Below are 22209 nucleotides of genomic sequence, written 5' to 3'. Positions count from 1 at the left end.
AACGTGTGCAGCAACCAGTTTACAGAAACCTGGTGAGTACAGATTTTACTGAAATATTAGGACCATATTATGGGTTTAACATTTAAAATGAACCAAAGAACAACTCAATTATAGATGCGACAAAATCAAAAGAGTTAGCATAAGTACTAAATATCTGAGACGAATTTGTAAACATTCCCACTAAACTGCTGATCATCCAACTTCTCTTCCCGGCCCCCATGCTAGCTGACGTTGTAAATGATTCCCTCTCCTCAGGTACTGACCCCCTCCCTTTCAGAATTGCTATCATCACTCCCTCATCACAAAACCCACCCTCGACCCCTCTGTCGTTGCAAACTACCCCCATCTTCAATGTCCTTTTCCTCTTCAAAGTCCTTCAACGTATTGCCACCTCCTGAATCCATGCCCATCTTTCCTGCAACTCAATGTTTGAATCTCTCCAATTAGGGGTTTCTGCCTCTGCCACAGCACTGAAACAGACCTAATCAAAGTCACAAATGACATTCTCAGTGATCGAGACTATGGTGCACGCTCTCCTCGACCTCTCTGCAGCTTTTGACACGGTCGACCATACCATCCTCTTCCAACGACTCCTCAATTTCCTCCAACTGAACATCGGGTAGACTGAAGTGATCATCTTTGGCCTCTGCCACAAAATCTGTACTTTCGCCACCAATTCCATCTTCCTCCCCAGTTATCATCTCAGATCATTTGTTGCTGAAACCCTCATCCATGCTTTTGTCACCTCCAGGCGCAACTATTCATATGCTCTCCTGTTTGGCCCCCCCCCATCCTCCACAAACTACAGCTCATGCAAAACTCTGCTGCCTGTATCCTATCCCACCAAGTCCCGCTCATCCATCACCCATGTTCTCGCTGACCTACATTAGCTTCCCATCCTCCAATGCCTCAAATTTAAAATTCTCATCCTTGGGTTCAAATCTTTTCATGGCCTCGCCCCTCCCTATCTCTGTAATCTCCAAGAACTCTGCATTCCTCCAACTCTGGCCTCTTGTGCATCCCCCTTCTCTGCGCCCCACCACTGGCGGCTGTGCCTTCCACCTTCTAGGCCCTATTCTCTGGAGTTTCCTCCCTAAAGCTCTCTGCCTCACCACCTCCCTCTCTTCCTTTAAGACCCTCCTTAAAACACATCACTTTGACCAAGCTTTCGGTCACCCCTCTTCATATCCCCTTCTTTGGCTCGGCGTCAAATGTTTGTCTGATTACGCTTCTGTGAAACACCTTGGAATGTTTTACTATATTAAAGGCGCTATATATATGCAAATTATTGTTTTCGTAAACACTGATGGAAATATTGGTTTCAAGCTTCATTTGAAGTGGATAGAGCTGTCTGTTCAACTTCAGCCCTGTTAGATAGTATAACAGCGGATAAACTAAAAGTGCAGTGGTATTAGAAAACTCACCTCATCAGACCTGAGTACTCCAGAAATAAGTAATTTTCCATGTATTATTATGCCCAAGTCACATGTATTTCAACAGTGTGTCATTAGAGAGGTTGCTACACCAGAGAGACAAGCCTTTGGTGTACACTCTTAAAGCAACAACTTGCAATTATATAATGCTCCTAATGTCAGAAAGAGTCCCACAGTATTTTACAGATCTGAGAATGAAAAAGATGCCAAATAGAAGGGAAAACAGATTGAATGGAGCTTGGAGGCAGGTCTGAAAGAACAATTAAAAACGAATGCCTTTAATAGACTTTTGAAAACAGGGAGGGAAGAAACAAGGAGGAGGAATGTTGGGAGGGGGTTCCAGAGGGCAGGGGCATGGTGGCTGAAAGAGTGGCCACAAATGGTGAAAGGAGGAGGAAGGGGAATGAGAAGTACATCAGAGACAGAGGAGCTACGGGTGTGAGCAGGGATATAGAGCTGAAGGAGGATATGTTGAGGCCATGTGGACATTGGAAGATAAGAAAAAGTATCTTGAAATTGATTTGTAGGGGCATGGAGAGCCAGTGGAATGTAGCAAGGGCCTGGCTAATGGCAATGTGGGGCTTTGAGTGGGAAAGGACAAAGCAGCTACAACTGTGATATAGTTTTGTATCTCTGACAACTAATGTTTATCAGTGAAATTCGTCAAGCAGTCTCAGTCCAGTTCTTTTGGAACATAAATTCATAGTACAAAGTCACCCTCAAATCTACCTCTAATAAGAACCAATTCACTCAGCTTGCTCACAGGGCCCATGACAATAGCTGTAGCTACATAAGCTACCAGCAATCATAGGTATATATGAAAAAATATTGCTAAAATAAGAAATATATTATTTTGCTCCAAACATGAAAATTAATTACTCTGCACTAGTTATTATCACAACGTGCTTGAATTCAATGTAGTTGATAGGTGAACCTCCCATTTTACACGGTTGTCTCGTTGTGAGCTGGCATTTTCCTTATGACTGAATCCCTTTGAGGAGTTAGATAATTGTTTCCTCTACAGCGACTGATAGACTTATCTTTTCCCTAAATGTTTTCATCTTAGTTATCATGCCATCCCTGACTACAAAATAAACAAGTGGGTCAATGCAGCTGTTTAAATTGGCCAACCCCCTGGCAATCTGGTAGAACAGGTAAACGGTCCTGCTATTTCGAGCACAGAGACCTTTCAATTGAAAATGCCTCGAATTAAGATATCGCAAAACATGGTAAGGTGTAAAACAAACCGAAAATAAAACCATAACAATGATCGCAAGGTTCCGGGATCGTTCCTTCAATGCAATATCCAGGTTATTATTTTTGGTGAGAACTACAGCGATTTGACAGTAACACCCAATGATGGTGAGGAAAGAGATCAGAAATCCAGTTACAGAAATGATCCTAATGTACAACAGGTAGTTTGTTAATTCATCGTTCACTGTAGTGTCGTAGCATTTTGTGCCATCGGCGTTAGTTTTGGTGAAACATAAATCCACCGAGGTTTGGGTCAGAACCAGCCCCCAGACCAAGACACTGATCAGGACCGAGTGACGGGGTTTCCATCTGCCCATCATCTTCATGGGGTACACGATTCCCAGGTACCGCTGGACACTGATACAAGTGAGGAATCCGATGCTCCCGTACAAGTTCAAGTGGAAAACGAGCCTCGTTATTCGGCAAAATACTTTCCCAAAAGACCACCGGCCATGACCGGCATAGTACGCCACAAGGAACGGCAAAGTGATGACATACAGGAGATCGGCCAGGCCCAGGTTAAACAAGAACACAGTCATGCTGGTCCATTTCCTCCGGTTCAAACACAAAGAGATCAACACCGAGCAATTTGTGGAGAAACCCACCACAAACACAATAATGTATATTGGTGGGATGAACTTATACTGAAATATTTTGTTGACTTCACATTGTGCAGTTTGATTAAGTGGTTTGAAGTCAGATGTTGAGGAAACTGCCATCAAAGTGCTGTGTATCACGACTGGTCTCTGAACCTGAAAATCCCACCACGTTGAAACTTGAAGGAAATGCTCAACAGTCGCATGAACCAAAAATCAGGTATACACTAACAATCCAGCCCAGCTCAGTTAGGGAAATTAAATCTGCAGTCCACCAGATAAGCCGATATGTACAGCAGCAGGATGTACAACAGGAGTAGCTGGGTAGTTCAGACATTCCTTGACAAAACTACAACCCTTAGGAGCAAGTACAATTATGTTAAAATCACCCACATGTAAAGTCCTGTTACAGAAATAAAAATATATACAGCGTAACTAGAATGGTTCCGGGGATGAGGGACTTCAGTTAGGTGGATAGACTGGAGAAGCTGAGGTTGCTCTCCATAGAGCAGGGAAGGTTGAGAGGAGATTTGATAGAAGTGTTCAAAACCATGACAGGTTTAGATAAAGTAAATAAGGAGGAACTGTTCCCATTGGTGGAAGGGTTGAGAACCAGAGGACACGGATTTAAGGTGATTGGCAGAAGAACCAAAGGCGATGTGAGGAAAAACCTTTATACGCAGCGAGTAGTTATGATCTGGAATGTGCTGCCTGAAAGAGTGGTGGAAGCAGATTCAATCGTGGCTTTCAAAAAGGAATTGGATAAATATTTGAAGGGAAAAAATTGCAGAGCTATGGGGAAAGAATGAGGGAATGGGATTAACTGGATTGCTCTTACAAAGAGCCGGCATGGGCTCGATGGGCTGAATGGCCTCCTTCTGTGCTGTAATGATTCTATGATTCTATGTGTAAATGACAGGTTAATGTTACTTATCCTAAGTGGTGAAGTGCATTTCAACAATTTTTTTAAAGTAACAGATTTTAAAAAGATACAATAACGCTTGAATCATAGAATTTTGCAGAACAGAAAAAGAGGCCATTTGGCCCATCCTGCCAGTGCTGGCTTTCTGAAAGAGCTATCCACTTAGTTCCATTCCTTTGCCCTTTCCCCATACCCTTCTTACATTTTTCTTTTTCAAATTTTAATCAATTTCCCTCTTAAAAAGCTGTTACAGATTCTACTTCCACCATTGTTACTGGTGGAGCATTCCACATCCCAGGAACCTTCTGCATAAAAAACTTCTAATTTCTTCCTTTGTACTTTTTGCAATGATCTTAAATTTATGTTTTAAATTATGTTTTAATTACTGACTCACTGACCAATGGAAGTAATTTTTCTCTATTCACTTTATCAAAACACTTCAGAATTTTGATCACATCCATCAGATGTCCCCTTAACTTTCTTTGTTCTAATGAAAAGTTTCTGTTGTCTGTTCTCATAACTAAAGCCTTTATCCCTGGTATCATCTTGCCACTTGGTATTGAGAAGAATCTATGGCACCAATAGTCTCATGTTGCAGGATTTATTAAGGAGGTCTAGTGCAGGGTTTTAAAAACAGAATGCTTTTACTGCGTAAAGTATTAGCTTGGACCTGCAGTAATTTCAATCTTAAGGCTGGTAGCAAAACACCCAGTGACTTTGTTGGCCTGCACTCCATCTAGTTTCCTCATATTAGACTTCATGTTGACTGGAGTAGAGACTTTCCAGGATTTACTCATATGTGCAAACACATGATCATACGGCTATACTCATACTGTTGGTACATGGCAGATGATACACAGTATGAATGGTTTGTGTTTAATACAATAACATTATAATAATTCTGTCAATGAATGACATTACAATAACAGATTTTTGTTAACCCTTAGTCTGCTGCAGATTAGTTTACTGGCACTCAGCACTCTTTATTTATGGTCCATAAGTGAGTATAATTATCAGTTGGCAACCCTTTTCCATTGAAACATGGAGAAAACATACCATCTATGATGTGACCATGCCAATCCTGAGCTCTTTGCTTTTTCAACATTGCTCCCTTTATTTATTTTGGACATGGCAGTAGCAAGGCAAAAGAAAAAAAATTAAAGAAGTTTAAATTTAAGGAGGGGAAAAGAATTAATACAGATATTAGAAAGAAAAAAGAGTTAAAGTAAATCTAAAACAGGGCAGAGAGTAAAGAATTGACAATATGAGAGAAAAAGGGGTCAAGACCAGCAGAATTGGTGATTTTCAAAAAAAATGTATTTTAAACTTTGTTTTTGGTGTTTATTTTAGTAGTTTAGGATTAATGCAGCAATAGTTATTTCTGATTTTGAATAGCTTTATTACTGTAATTTTAGTCTTATTTTCAGCATGATTTTTGCATGAGGGGAAAAGGCACGGAACCAATTGGAACTCCCCTGGACCTGCAGGCAATTTAAGTATTTTTTTAAATCTGTTGATTAAAAAGTTGTAAAACTAATTCAAAATATACAACAATTATATCAATGTATCTATTATTACTTTGATTGCTGAATAATTCAGGGGTTTCTTTTGCTGGAAAACCCTCAAGCTTTGCATAAGTAGTGGCATTCCTTTTTCAAATGTTCAGATCTTCAGTAAATATAAGGAAGAAACCAATGTGTACTAGAGACTTAAAAAAAATCTCACACATAGAACTGTTGGTTCAGAACCACAGTAATTCTATCCACATTACTTTCTGTGCTGCTTTCATGTAAGTTTATTTATACAGTCTGGGTTTGGCACATTCCTTACTTGATCACAAATATAAACTTGTAAATAACATAATGGCCCAGATTTTGCTGGAGCGGGGCATCTCGCAGCGTGCCCCATTTGTTAGACTTGTCCGTGCTCGTTCGTGTTTTAAATTTTTTTCCCTACAAAGTTGCTGGAAGCGCGAGCTGATAATGGCACAGCAAGGGCAACGGGGCATCTGGGACCTTGGTGAAAAACAGGACAAACAATGTATCTCCTTAATCAATGAGATTAAAGGATTGAGAAATAAACAGAGGAAGGACTGAGAAGGAGGATGAATTAGAGTGGGTGAATTCAATGTAAAATTAGATACAGAAAGAGAAAAAGAGAGGGAAAGAAAGTTTGGATTAAGAGAAAGAAAAAAGAGACACTTTCTGGGCAAGAGAGGTTGATTGGCAGTCATTAACAATTATCACATTGTTAAAAGGGTACTTACGCTGTTAGTTACTAGACTTAACTTTCTGTGGCGAGTTTAATGGACAATCAACATGCAAATCCAGAAACTTCATGAAAATCACAGGGAGATTAAGGGTGGGATGCCGATTTCGTGAAGTTAATGGCAGAACGGCACAAATCAGCCAGCAACTTGTGGCACTTCGCAATTCATGGGGTATCTCTTCCTCGTCACAAGTTGCTGGCCAATTTGCACATTAATAACAACATGCGTTGTTCACACACTGTTATTTTTTCAGCAAATTCTGGGCCAATGTCAATTGCACCACTGTCAATCACAAAAAGTACACTCTGCAAGTCCTCAAATTATTTATCTGGGGAAAAATGCTTTCAGGTTCATGATTAGTCTGTACCTGAGGTAATCAATTAATAAAGTATAGTAAACCATGCATCATGGCAGTTTCTTACAATATTGTTTACTCCCAGCATCATTGCATCCTGAAACCAGCTATAAGTTTTGAAAATCTGCTGAAAGAACATTGAACATCCAATAGAAGAACTTGTGTCACCAGAACAATGCATGCTGGGTCAGGCATTTTTCTACATTGCTAACAATACTCAGACCATTCTTTGAGTTGCATCATGAAATACACCTCTTCATGGAGCAGAACACAAGACCCCCACAAGAACTCTGAAATGAAGCATGACTGATGGACCTTGCATTATAAGTGGATTTCACAGATCACTGGGAATATTCTTAACAAGAACCTGCTGTGGCTGCATGGTATTGAGACCAAACTCCAGTTAGTCCATGGTGCCTATTGCCTTTCTCCTGACTCTGTATGGATTATATTACAGTGAAATCTCACCCCAGAAGCTTATTGGCATATGTTTAGAATGGTATGTAATGTGCCTAATCACGCAAATGAGTTAGCTCCAGAAATGCAGAATGCATGGAAACTGTGCTTAGAAGGGGAAAATGCAAAGCTTTGAGAAGAAATAAATGCTCAGAGATCAATTTTTGGAGGTTGTTACAGATGATTTTACACATATGGATACTGGACAACAAATACAAAACTCTTAGTGGGATGGCTGAGAATGCCAATTATTGTGCAGTCTCATGAGCTTCAGGAAACTGACAAGTGGATTGGAAGACAAATGCTGACCAGATGGTAACTTGCTGGACCACAAGATCAGAGTCCAACTTGCGACCCTGTGCCAGTCAGCAAATCAGATTGCAGAAGGATTATGTATGGAAAATAATTTTTTGAATGCAATAATCTGTTATTTGCTAAAAATAACAGCCTGCTGTCTGCACAGAGTCTGAACGGAAATCAGACATCGCACACGTAAAACACAGATGCAGGTCCCGTCCCTATGTTTGCAAACTGATGAGTTATGTTAAAACATTGAATAAAGGTTGCGCACTGCTAAATCCCACATCCTCCAATCTGCATGCCAGGCTTCACCAATCTGTCGATTTGAGTTTGTACCAGGCCTGTGAGAGAGCGTGCAACAAGATTCTCTGCTGATGCACTAAAGGCCTTGGTGCAAGAAGTGGACAGAAGGAGGGATATTGTATATCCCCGGGGGCGGGGAGATGGCCAAGAGGCCCTCCAGACATATGCCCAAAAGGCAGTGGGAGGCAGCGGGGGACAAAGTCACAGCATCATAAACATGGAACGTGTAGTGCAGGAAGATGTTCAATGCTTTGACATGAGTGGTCAAGGTGAGTGAGGCCAACTGTCAAGTGGCATCTCCTACCAACTGCACCATTAGCCACATCCACTGCTCCACGCACTACACCCCTCAACATCCACATACCAACAAACACTTCCCATCAGTCCTCAACTCTTCCAATTGGATGCTTCCTCTCACCCTTACACATTCCCACCGATGCAAGCCGCCCACCCACAACTCACAGGCCACACACACTGGCAGCTATTCAACCATGATAGGCACATCAACCAAACACACCTCCTGTTCTCCCGCAGGAGAAGGTGGTGCATAACAGGAGGCAGCAAGTGGCAGTGACATTTAGCCCCTTGAGCCTGTTCCGCCATTCAATGAGATCATGGTTGATCTGTGACCTAACTCCATATACCTGCCTTAGCCCCATATCCCTTAATACCCTTGGTTCACAGAAGTCTATCAATCTTAGATTTAGAATTCACAATTGAACTAGCATCAGCTGCCGTTTGCAGAAGAGCATTCTAAATTTCTCCCACCCTTTGCGTGTAGAAGCATTTCCTAACTTTACTCCAGCATGTTCTGGCTCTAAATGTTAGGCTATATCCCCCCATCCTAGTATGCAAGTCCAGTAGACCCCCAAAAACAGTTACAAATGCATCAGCAGCAAGAAGCAACAATCCAGCCAATAACCTGTAAATCCTGCATGGTCCCTTTAAATAGGGCTGGTGGGGGGTCCTCCAGGCACTCTAAGACATGTCCAGATAGTCATGGTTAAGACTGTGCGTTGAGTTGAGCGTTAAGTCCCAAAATGGTGTCTATCACTTTAAATCAGCGCTGCACGCTGATTGTACCCATTTTTTCTTTACTTTACACGCTGCTGGTGTTCAGTATTTGCACGTGCTAATCATAGAAAGTTTCGGCACAGAAGGAGGCCATTCGGCCCATCGTGTCCGTGCTGGCCGATAAAGAGCTATCCAGCTTAATGCCACTTTCCAGCACTTGGTCCGTAGTCCTGCAGGTTATGGCACTTCAAGTGCTCATCCAAGTATTTTTTAAATGAGTTGAGAGTATCTGCCTCTACCACCCTTTCAGGAAATGAGTTCCAGACCCCCACCACCCTCTGGGTGAAAAAATTTCTCCTCAGCTCCCCTCTAATCCTTCTACCAATTACTTTAAATTTATACACCCTGGTCACTGACCCCTTTGCTAAGGGAAATAGGTCCTCCCTATACACTCTATCTAGTCCTGTCATAATTTTATATATCTCAATTAAATCTCCCTTAGCCTCCTCTGTTCCAAAGAAAACAACCCCAGCCTATCCAATCTTTCCTCATAGCTAGAATTCTCCAGCCCTGGCAACATCCTCATAAATCTCCTCTGTACCCTTTCTAGTGCAATCACATCTTTCCTCTAATGTGGTGACCAGAACTGTATGCCGGACTCAAGCTGTGGCCTAACCAATTTTTTATACAGTTCTAGCATAACCTCCCTGCTCTTATATTCTATGCCTCAGCTAATAAAGGGAAGTATCCCGCATGCCTTTTTAACCATTTTATCTACCTGTCCTGCTACCTTCAGAGACATATGGACATGCACTCCAAAGTCCCTTTGTTCCTTTACATCTCTCAGTATCCTCCCATTTATTGTGTAATCCCTTGCCTTGTTTGCCCTGGTGCACAGAGGGCTGGAAGAGACAAATAGCACTAGAGTAAAGAATAGTTCAGAAATAGGAGCGATCAGACAGGGGGCAAATGTAAGGCAGTTTAAGATGAGTTTGGAGTGCATGTGCATAAATGCACTTGGCGTGGTAAATAGGGTTGGTGAGCTGCAGGCACAAGTCGCAACATGGAAATATGATATAGTGGCAATAACAGAGACCTGGCTCAAAGAAAGGGAGGATTAGTTACTTAATATTCCTGGCCACAGGGTATTCAGGAAAGATAGGGAAGGAAAGAAAGCGGGACGTGGGGGGTTTGGCAAAGAAACTATTAAATCACTGGAAGGGATGATGGAGTTAAGGGGTCAAAGACAGAATTTATTTGGTTAGAACTAAGGAACAATAAAGGAGCTATTGCACTACTGGGTATATACTATAGGCCACCATATAGTGGGAAGGTGATAGAGGAGCAAATTTTCAGGCAAATTACAGAAAGATGCAAGAACAATAGAGTAGTGATAATGGGGGGCTTTAATTATCCCAAAATAGACTGGGACAGTAACAGTGTAAAGAGCAAAGAGGGGGAGGAATTCCTGAAATAATCAGTGTGTTTCCAGCCAAATGAGGAAGGAAGCAGTGCTGGATCTAGTTCTAGGGAATGAAGTAGGGCAAGTGGAGCATGTTTCAGTGGGGGAGCATTTAGGGAACAGTGATCATAATATCATTAGGTTTAGAATAGTTATGGAAAAGGACAAAGAACAATCAAACGTAAAAGTACTTAACCGGAGGAGGGCTAATTTCAGTGAGTTAAAAAGGTGCCCAGGTGGATTGGAATCAAAAATTGGTGGGAACAATAGTAATTGAACAATGGGAGGCCTTGAAGGAGGAGATAGTTTGGGTACAGAGTAGACACATTCCCACAAGGGGAAAAGGAAAGGCATCCAAAGCTAGAGCTCCTTGAATGACTAAAGATATAGAGATTAAAATAAAACAGAAAAAGGAGGCTTATGACAAATATAAGGTTCATAATACAGTAGAGAACCAAACTGAATACAGAAAGTACAGAGGAGATCTAAAAAAAGGAATAAGAGAAGCAAAGGGAGAGTGTGAGAATAGATTAGCGGGAACCCAAAAGTCTTTTATAAACATATAAATAGTAAAAGGGTAGACAAAGGAAAGGTGGGGCCAATTAGGGACAACAAAGGAGATCTTCTTGTGGAGGCACTAAATGAATACTTCGCATCAGTCTTCACTAGCGAAGAGGATGCTCCCAATGTATCAGTAAAGGAGGAGGTAGTAGCAATATTGGATTGGATAAAAATAGATAAAGAGGAGGTACTTAAAAGGTTGACAGTACTCAAAGTAGAAAAGTGGGATGTATCCTAGGTTAGAGGGAAGTAAGGGTAGAAATTGCCGAGGCTCTAGCCACAATCTTCCTTAGATATGGGGGCGGTGCCAGAGGACTGGAGGATTGCAAATTTTACACCCCTGTTCAAAAAAGGGGAGAGGAATAAATGCAGTAATTACAGGCCAGTCAGCCTAACATCGGTGGTGGGACACTTTTAGAGACAATAATCCGGGACAAAATTAATTGGCACTTGGAAAAGTCTGGGCTAATAAATGAAAGTCAGCACAGATTTGTTAAAAGAAAATCTTGTTTGACTAACTTGACTGAGTTCCTTGATTAAGTAATGGAGAGGTTGATGAGGGTAGTGTGGTTGATGTTGTGTATATGGACTTTCGAAAGGCATTTGATAAAGTACCACATAATAGACTTGTTATCAAAATTAAAGCCCATGGGATTAGAGGGACAGTTGCAGAGAGTAGTGGTGAACGGTTGTTTTTCAAACTGGAGGGAAGTATACAGTGGTTGTAAAATAATATGAAAAGAATAAAAGTTAGCTAACTTATACTAAAACGTGCCCAGTGCACAAAGGGTCAAATAGAAGAATGAAATATAAATAAACAAGAACTGGCAGTTCTGCTGATAAGAGATCTCTATTGATCAGGGAACAGATGTCGTTGAGACAGTCGGTCTGTACAAAGCAATTGTCAGCAATGTATGTCCTGTACAAAGTAATCGTCAGATCAAAGAAGTCGAAACATGTCCATGCCTGGCAACTGACCTTTTGTGTAGGTACAAATGGTGTCACTCGAGACCACATGTTTGCCCTGGAAAGTATAAGATAAGAAGAACTTTGACCATTTCTGTCTTATCAAACAAAGGAAACAAAGATAATCCAGTTACCTGTTGAATTACTTTAGGGACCTTTGACCTTGATACTTGATAAACAACAAACAAAGACACAACAATTTTTTAAAGAAACAAGCCAAATAGGGCAAAAACACTCAGTTTGTGCATTTTAGATGAGTTTCAGCTAATGCAAGAGTGGGCGTATCCAACAAAGTATAAGGAAAGGTATAAATCAAAATGCACAAAAGATCTAAACACAGCCGAGGACAAGATCTAAAGCAAAATACTGTGGATGCTGAAAATCTGAAATAAAAACAGAAAATGCTGGAGAAGCTCAGCAAGTGAGGCAGATCTGTGGAGAAAGAAACACAGACCTTTCATCAGAACGAGGATAGAACAAGATCTACTGTGCTGCGCTGCTGTCCGGGAGACTTGGAACCGGGTAATACCAACCTTGTATTCCGTTGTTGTTGCTTAAATACTGTGTGTATTGATGATTCTGCTGATGTTATAATAAAGCCTTGTTATACCCAATTGGGACTGCCAAGTGAATTATTGGAAGGCTAACCTAGGGCTGAGTGCCCACAAAACGGGAACCCTAATTCAACAAAGTATTCCCCAGGGGTCAGTATTAGGATCACTGCTCTTTTTGATACATATTAATGACCTGGACTCAGGTATACAGGGTATAATTTCAAAGTTTGCACATGACACAAAACTCGGAAATGTAGTAAACAATGTGGAGGATAGTAACAGACATCAGAAGAACATAGACAGACTGGTGAAATGGGCAGGCACGTGGCAGATGAAATTTAACGCTGAGAAGCGTGAAGTGATACATTTTGGTAGGAAGAATGAGGAGAGGCAATATAAACTAAATGGTACAATTTTAAAAGGGGTGCAGGAACAGAGAGACCTGGGCGTGTATGTACACAAATCTTTGAAGGTGGCAGGACAAGTTGAGAAGGCTGTTAAAAAAGCATATTGGATTCTAGGCTTTATTAATAGAGGATCAGAGTACAAAAACAAGGACATTCTGCTAAACCTTTATAAAACACTGGTTAGGCCTCAGCTGGAGTATTGTGTTCAATTCTGGGCACCACACTTTAGGAAGGATGTCAAGGCCCTAGAGAGGGTGCAGAAGAGATTTACAAGAATGGTACCAGGGATGAGGGACTTCAGTGATGTGGAGAGACTGGAGAAGCTGGGGCTGTTCTTCTTAGAGCAGAGAAGGTTAAAAGATTTGATAGAGGTGTTCAAAGTCATGAATGATTTTGATAGAGTAAATAAGGAGAAACTGGCACAGATTCTTTCACATGGGGACAATTAGATAGTGGTTGTCAGGATGTGGCACCGGGAGATTCACAAAGCATGAGGTACCAGAGTGGGTGTGGATGTGCCAACTTCTTAGCAGAGGCAGAGGAGCTTGCTGCCTATGGTTCCATACTCATGGGACCCCAGAACTCATGGGTACTCACCTCAAAAGAAGGATGTTTGAGGAACATCATACCTACGAGTAGGCTCTGAGGTTATTTTCTGAAGATATGCGGCAACCAACAGGGATGACTCTCGAGTCTACAACTGTCCTTAGAGACTACAGCATCAAAGCTTTGTCACCATTGAAGGCACCAATGGAGTGTGTGGCAACTTCATTGGAATCTGCCACAGATCCCCAGCTAAGAAGTGGCCAGGCACCAGTCGGTGCCTCCACTTCCATGGAAGCCCTGGATGCATTGGGGACAGAACAAAGTGCAGCATGCATAGTGGCTTCCAGACCACGGTGAATGCAGTGTCTCAGGCCTTTCAGGATCTGATAGCGACCACTAGATCAGCCATCCCACTGATCAATGGAGCCACAGATCCAGGGTTCAGTGGAATATTGACAGTTGTATTCCACCTGCCCAATTCTGCAATTTCTCAGCACAACAGCATATGCCAAGCCTCTGGCCTTCCCCCTCCGAGCACCATGTCAGTGCAATGTGCAAGTGAGGTCAGTTGGCACTCACTGCATTGGTTCCTGCAATGAAGACAAAGTTTCTGAGATGTTTTCGCAAAGGAGCGCTGTAGACTCGAGATCCACACTTGAGAATTGCTGCGCATCCTCAGAGATTGACTACAGAGGCAGCATGTAGGTACGATAGTCCTTGAACATCCTTCTTTTCAGGTGAATACCCATGAGTTCTGGATTCCAGGACTCTGAATCTATAGGCAGCCTTCTCCGAAGCCTCCTCTAGAAAGATAGCACATCTTTACCCACTCTCGCGGGCAGCCTTTTCCTCAGCCTCCGCTAGGAAGATGGCACATCATCACCTACTTCTCAGTCGTCTGGTTCTGTCATGCTCTGTGAATCACCCAGTGTCACATCCTCACTACCACTATCCAATTGCGCTTGGTGAAAGTATCTAAGCTAGTGCCAGGGAATGATGAAATAAGTGCTGCAGGTCCTGAGAAATATGAGACAACATTATGCTTGGACTTTTGTGTGACCTGGTCCTCATCATCCTCTTCCCCATCATCATCACCATCATAGTCGATGAGGAAGAAGTGTCTTCTCTGCTGCTCCTTCTCATCATCATAATCATCTCCTTCCTTCTCCTCTTCCCCTTGTTGCTATGATGGATCTGCGGGAAAGGAGGGTAGAAGCTACGGAAGGGTGAGCATTACCCTTGGGACTACAAAGACAGAAATGGGGGTGAAAGCTTGTGTCTTTGTGGTTCTATGCAGAGATGCCAAGGTGACAGTTTAGGTGTTCACCTACTAAAAGGAGCCGGCAAGATGGTCCCGTCTTCACCATCTTTCACAGTAAGAACAGAATGCCTCACCATGAGCTCCATAGCCTTCCCCTCATAAGATGTGGTGGCCTGATGGAGAACTGAAGTATGAGATGTGGGGGTATCTGCTTGTTAAAGTGGAGGTTTTAGGATTGTGCATTTTTGTAACTGGCATTCGGGGAGCTGTGTTGCCATAGTACAAGATGCCAAATTCAAGCCCTCCTTAACCAGAGTGCATTGTGGTTGGTTGTGCAAGTGTTGCTTTAAGAGAGTGAAGAGAGTGCTGATGCTCAGGATTGGCAAGGAAGAAAAGGAAGAATGTCCAGTGTGCTATCTTGCCTGCACCGAGGAGGTCGTTCACCTTTTTGTGGCAATGGTCTGGTCTAGGGGTGAGGGAGTTGGTATTTAGTGCCAGTGCCACCTCCCCTCAGGTGGCACGAGTTATATTCCTGGCAGGCTTGGTGGCAACCACATCCAAGAATCTGTATCGTCTTAATTCGAATTTCTTGAGGAGGACATGGAGGTCTAAATCAGCAAAATTCTGTGTTCTTCTTCTATGCCTAGATGCAATGCCCTGCTGTCATGTTTGGCTGCTTCATCCAGGAGTCCTCCTGTGGACATTCTTGAAAAGTATGGGGGTGAATTTCCACAGGGCTTCTCCTGCTCCATCGCTATAACTTTGGCAGAGGTTCCAGCTACATCTCCACCTAAGCTGCAGCCGTGATAAAAAGATTGATGAGGCATGCAGTGAAGTTGTCCGAGAGTCAAGTGAGTGAGCTCCTTCTTTACCTGGATGTCCTCCAGTCTACTGCTGAAATGTGCAGGCTGAACTGTCTTTTTAAAGGCTATATTCCAGCAGTTTGCAACCGTTTTACATGGGAATTATGCTGATCACTGCACCAGTGGTATGCAAATGAGCTCAGCCAGAAAACCCACGTGTAAATTCCTCTCCTGACCACTGTTGGGAACAAATCTTGTTTTTAATGGTGTAATAGCAGCGCAACCCACCGTATAGAAACTCTCCCCTGCTATTTCTAGACTTGCTTCACAGAGACCACTTCAATAATTAACAGATTCTACACTGCGCTCTGTAGAATTAACTATATTCAAAGATTTTGAGCAAATTAAGTTTCCTGATGTAAAAATAATAATCCTTATTTAACAGCTGAAAGGTCATGTTGCTTTCTTCCTAGCATGTTGTGTTATTTTCTCCTCTCTAACATTATTGTGAAACACCTCATAGAATGGATCTGAGTATTAAATAGTTTTCCATGAAAATAATTATACCAATTACAAAGGATAATAGGACTGTCTTAAAAAACTATGCACATTAGCCAAATTTATTAAATTTAAGTGGCAGTTCTTACAAGGTCATGTTCTGACCTGTGTGTGTTGAGCAATGGTTTCAGTGTGAACAAGATTTTAATTTGAATCAAACTTTCCATTTTTTATTCAAAAAAAAACGTAGCGAGCATTATAGAAAAAGATTTTCCTTCCCCATTTGATAGGGGGAAGTGGCAGAAAAAAAATCAGGCAGAGAGCCATTTCACTTGCTCCCTATCATTCTCTGTGATTTCCCAGAAGTGACGTCGAGCATATGTCTAAAGATGGGTGGTTGTATTATGATGGGAATATTTATTGACGTTATTTTCATCATTTGCACCTTAGCAACTCTGGGTACGAGGAACACCGTGCATTCCTGGTGTTCAGGGTTGTTAGGCAGCTGCAGGAGATTTAAAATTAAAAGGGCCACCTTGCTTGGTGCAACTGATTGCAATGTGATTGAAAATTGAAATTGGAACAAAATTGTTAATTTTTTAAAAATTAAATTTCCTCCAGTGCCGCTCTCAATACTGCGTTGCATCTGGCATTGCAGCCAATTCCCTACCCCCATCCACGGTGGGTGACTCAGTAGTAGTGGAAACTGAGGGGATGGTTTAGATGCTGAGGGGATGTTTCCCATTATGGGAGAGACTAGGACTAGGGGCCACAGTTTAAAAATAAGGGGTCTCCCATTTAAAACGGAGATGAGGAGAAATTTTTTTCTCTCAGAGGGTTGTGAGTCTGTGGAACTCCCTTCCCCAGAGAGCGGCGGAGGAAGGGTCATTGAATAGTTTTAAGGCTGAGTTAGATAGATTCCTGATTAACAAGGGAATCAAAGGTTATAATAGGTAGACTGGAAAGTAGGGTTGAGGTCACAATTAGATCAGCCATGATCTTATCAAATGGCGGAGCAGGCTTGAGGGGCCAAATGGCCTACTCCTGCTCTTAATTTGTATGTTCTTACGTATGTTCGTATGTTCATATGTTGAAACACCACTAGGAACTCACCAAATTTATTCAAATTACCCTTCCCTGAAATCCTGCCCCAATGAAGTTTATGGAGCCATTGCAACCAAATGGAAAATATAGCTTATAGTTATTTTATTAATTCTGTTTTGTTCTCTCCCCCTTACAAATAGGGAGGCAGTTACCAACTGAGATCTGTGCCATGCTTGACTGGACCTACACGAAATGTGTGCAAAAGTGAGGAGGGCACAAACCTTCTTCCTCATTTGCAGCCAGGTACGAGAGACCTGGGTGAATGCATTAACTTGGTTGGTGATCTCCCTCTGTGCAACTTGCACCTGTGCTTTTACTGGGGCTAAATATGGCCATCCTCCTTTGATATACCTCCTGCAGCAGGACCTCTAAAGCATCAGTATCAAAGGGAGCAATGCTGCCCATATGGCTCACTGCTGTACCATCGTGAACAATTAGTCCACTTTTCTGCCACTGTAATTTCCCTTTTTGTGGCATGTTATAACCCTCAATAGATTTTGCAATCCACAACTGTATGCTACAGCCAACCTCTCTGAGCAAGCTTTTATTCTGCCAGTATCCTATTCAAATTAAGAACGGAAATTAGGCAACAAAATTCAGTACATCCCACCCCTCACACAATGGCCATGCATAGCCCCCCGATTTTGTTGGGATCACACAATTGGTACTATGGACTACAACTTAGGATCTGGTTTCATACTGGAAGTCACTTGCACAAAATTTTCTAATAATAGATGGCTCACCGACCTGTAGTGACATACAACTTCAATATGAAAATTAAATGTAAAGCAGCCTAACTGCCCTTTAATACAGCTGTTCTGCCTCTAAGAAGGGTCACCCAAACTGTTGACTCTGTGCCACTTCCAGTTCAACCACTGGAGAGAACACACATCACATCACAATGTCAAAGTTTGCATCAAAACCACCTTATCCATGTATAGGCATGAGTTTGACTTCCCCTTCGGGACGGCAGATTTGCTGATTAGCAGATGTTGTGTGCAACCAGCATGATAGAATGTGCAGTTTTACATGGCCAGTATGAATAAGGAGTCTTTGTCTAATGTAGGTAAGTATAATATTGACATGAATTATTTTCTATTAGTTTTATTGAGAACATTCAAAGTCTCTTTTACCATGACCATGTGACAATTGTTTGGTGAGAGAGCTTTGCACAGCAGAGTTTCAGGGTCCAAGCTTTCTTTCTCCTTATTTTAATGAAAGTTTTGCATCTGTAACAAAGTGTGGCATTTGGTGTATAATGTCTACTCTACGCGGCATCTGGTATGTGATGTCTGGAATGTGGCATCTGAGTGTGGTGGATATGCACTGCACACAAGACTTTTATGGACACATTAGTTGAACTCTGGTGATGCTACTTACGAGAAGTTGGATGACTGCTTCCCTGTGTTCCCGTCACTGACTGCTTCCCTATCCCCTTTCTGCATGCTCTCCTCAATCCCCCTCTCCTCCTGTCCCCATCCCCATCTCTTGATGCTCCCTATGTCACTCTCTTCCTGCTCCTATCCCTCCTCTCACATTGCCCCCTGTCCCCCAATCACTTGCTGCCCTCATGCGTCTCTCTCTTACTTCCCTATCCCAAATGAACGTGTGCCCACCTCTTGTCCAGCTCTTGCGGCTGCCAGGTTGCTCTCTTGCTGCTGTATGTGTGGGAGACTCCAAAGTGAAGTGGGATTGGGGGGGAAAAGAAGAGCCTAAAGCCAGAACCAACAGCAGAATGGGGCCAATGCAGGTCAAAACAGGAGTACCTGAAGCCCCGAGTGAGTCAAAATGAAGCAGGAAAATGCCCAAGCAGCTGAAATGGCAGTATTATGAGGCTCTAGTGAGCTGAAATGAGGAGCTGGAACTCCAAAGAGCCAAAATATGGGAGCAGGCAGGCTTGGAAAACCTGGAAGGGGGCAAAACTTAAAAATAAGAAATAAGAAAGTAAAATGTTAAAAAAGGCCATGCAGCATAAATTAATATGGCTGACAGAGTGAAGGTTGATGAAGTAAATTAAATTGCTTTGCTGCAGCACTCGATGCCAGGCCCTGCAACTCCACACATAATCAAAGCAGTTATTTTTGCATTTCATTGTCACCATGCCACATTAACACTGGAAAATCCTATTAGAGTATTACCGGCATCAGAAGCAAGAGCGTTATATACAAACATAACAGTTAGAATTACATAGAATGCACAGCACAGAAACAGGCCATTTGGCCCAACAGGTCCATGCTGATGTTTATGATTCTCACAAGCCTCCTCCTTCCCTACTTCATCTAACCCTAACAGCATATCCTATTTTTTTCTCCCTCATGTGTTTATCTAACTTCCCCTTAAATGCAACTATGCTAGTCGCCTTAACCACACCATGTGGTAGCGAGTTCCACATTCCAACCACTATCTGGGTAAAGAAGTTTCTCCTGAGTTCCCTACTGGATAACTATCTTATATTTATGGCCACTAGTTCTGGTCTCCTCGCAAGTGGAAACATTTTCTCTACGTCTACCCTATGAAACTCATAATCTTAAAAACCTGTTCAATCTTTCCTAACCAAAGTTAGGTGTGCATACATCTAAAATGGGTAATTTCCCAGGAGATGTTTTCAATGGGAGATATGACAGATATTTTAATAATATACAGATGGATAGAAAATGGGCCAGATTTTGCTGTAGCAAAGCATCTGATGGCTTTTGTTGTTAGTTAGACTTATTCCTGCACCCTTCAGTTCAAAACAACTTTGGTCACAAATTTGCTGACAGTGCGACCTGATAACAGCTCAGAAAGGGAAACAGGGTATCTGGAACCTGAGTGAACAGGGCAAGCAACAGGGTATCTCCTTAACCAATGAGATTCAAGGTTTGGGAAATAAACAGCGGCAGGACTGAGAAGGAGGGTGAATAAAAGGGGGTGAATTCAGTATCAAATCAGTTACAGAAAGAGAAATAAAAAGAGGAAAAGTAAGACTGGATTAAGAGAGAGGAAAAAAAAAAGACAGAAAGGAAAAGAAAAAACATTTTAAAATTTGCCATTTTAAAAAAATCTCCCTGAAAAATTCAAAACCTGAAGGAATGAGACTCCACACTTGTAATAGTTAATTTTCAGTGCCAGAGAGATTGATTGGCAATAATTAACAAATGAGCTAATTAAGCAAGTGTAACATACACTTGTTATGTGTGACATTTTCAGTGATGTACCCTCTGCATATGTGACATTTTGAAATGTGATGGACCCATGTTAGATGGAAGACTTTAATTAGATAGATTGATAGATAGATCCATAATAAATTGCAACAAAGTGCTTCATTCATAGTGATGAGAATGCGGGCTTGATTATAGGACTTTATTAGTCATGGCTATGAAAAGAGTGCCTCAGAATTTTTCTTGGCTGCTAGGTACAGAGCCTCAAGGAAGGGAGTAACAGAAATTGCCTGCCTTGCCCTTACAAGATTACACATTGGCTCTGGTTGTGAGCGCATGGATTAGTCTGCAGCCTAGGTTGTTAGGCAACTGCAGGAGTTCTGGATATCACATAGAATTGCATAGAATTTACAGCACAGAAACAGGCCATTCAGCCCAATTAGTTTATGCCAATCCATATAAACATCCACTTTCCTCTGAAAACTAAAATTGGAAGAGTTCACTCAATTGCACATGTTGGGCCAAATTTTGCTGTGGCACGGCATCTAATGTTAGTTAGACTTGGCCTTGCATGTTTAGGTTTTTGCGTGGCAAGTTGCTGAAAGTGCGAGCTGATAACGGGTCAGCGAGGGAAAACAGGGCATCTGGGACCTGAGTGAACAGGGCAAGCAACTGTGTATCTCCTTAACCAATCAGATTGAAGGAATGTGAAATGAACAGCGCAAAGACTGAGATGGAAGTGTAAATTAGAGTGGGTGAATTCAATCTCAAATCAGGTACAGAAAGAGAAATAATGATGGAAAGAAAGATTGGATGAAGAGAGAAAGAGGGAGAAGGGAAAAGTAGAATTTAAAAAAAAATTTACATTTTACATTTTAAAAATCTCCAATAATTAAAACCTGAAGGAATGAGACACTCTTGTAATAGTTCATTTTCAGTGCCAGAGAGGTTGACTGGCAGTAATTAAACACTTATCACATTATCAAAAGGGTACTTAGACTGGAATGGACAAGATAAGTTTCAGTGGCAAGTTTAGTTCACATCTACCGTGCAAATACAGCAAATTCACGCTATTCAATGCATTTCAATGGTGAGGCAGACAGCGAGATGCCATTTTCGCGAAGTTAATGGTGGAGTGGCGTAACTCGGACAGCAACTTTTGGATATTTGAATTTAATCGCACATCTGCCCCTCACCTGCAGTTGTGTACCATTTGCGCATAAGTAACGGTGAGCAGCATTAGCCTCACCATTATTTTGACAGCAAAATCTGGGTCAGTGTGTTGAAAGGATTACCCTTGATGAGCAGAATTACCATCTTACTTTCTATACTTTATATTTTTACAATGAGAGAGTCTGAATTATGTTAGGAGAGGTGGATATATCCATGCTCCTTACTGCTGGTTGAAACTGCTCTAAAAGATTACAATGTCTGCCTCTCTTTGTCTCTCTGCTATCGGATCTGGGGGGAAGGGGTTGGAGGTTAGGAAAGAGGAAGTGTCACCAAAATGGACTCGTATCAGACAAAATGCTTCAAGGCTCATAATATCAGGACTGGCACAAAAAGGATCATATTAGCTTATTTTGGAGAGTCAGTGCAAAGGGAACTCAAGTTAAATTGCTTTTTGAGCCTTTGTGTCAATATCCCTTTAAATTCCTACATGCAATTTTCTACTTTAACACTAGTGTTCTCCCTGTAAATGTCCAAATCTAAACCTTGATTATGTTTCCATGAAGCACCTTTTATTTCTAATTAATAGATTATCATTCTGGCAAGATTTGCATTTGTTCTTAACCATTTTAATTGATTTGGGCCATAGACGAAAATCCGGATCATGGAGTTTACAGCTGGTGAACATTCTTTGGGATTAATTTAAAGGAAACAGAAGATCCTTTTATCTCAATCACATCATGTACTCAATTTCTCCTGAGGCAAAAAATCAAACTAGATGTGGAGTTGGATACAATCCTCCAGTGATTCATCTGCCTAATATTTCAATGTTCAA

The 22209-nt window shown here is 41.8% G+C and overlaps 1 protein-coding gene across 1 annotated transcript; it reads right to left on the bottom strand.

Moving 5' to 3' along the window:
• Positions 1-2434: 2434 nt before the first annotated feature.
• LOC137335462 (P2Y purinoceptor 1-like) lies at positions 2435-3406 on the bottom strand. The gene has a single exon (XM_068000813.1). It carries the CDS (start codon positions 3404-3406, stop codon positions 2435-2437), a length of 972 nt encoding a protein of 323 aa, XP_067856914.1.
• Positions 3407-22209: the final 18803 nt, after the last annotated feature.

The sequence above is a fragment of the Heptranchias perlo genome, chromosome 19 (assembly GCF_035084215.1).
Source record: "Heptranchias perlo isolate sHepPer1 chromosome 19, sHepPer1.hap1, whole genome shotgun sequence".
NCBI classification, from domain to species: domain Eukaryota; kingdom Metazoa; phylum Chordata; class Chondrichthyes; order Hexanchiformes; family Hexanchidae; genus Heptranchias; species Heptranchias perlo.
This window is presented reverse-complemented; position numbering and strand designations above follow the sequence as displayed.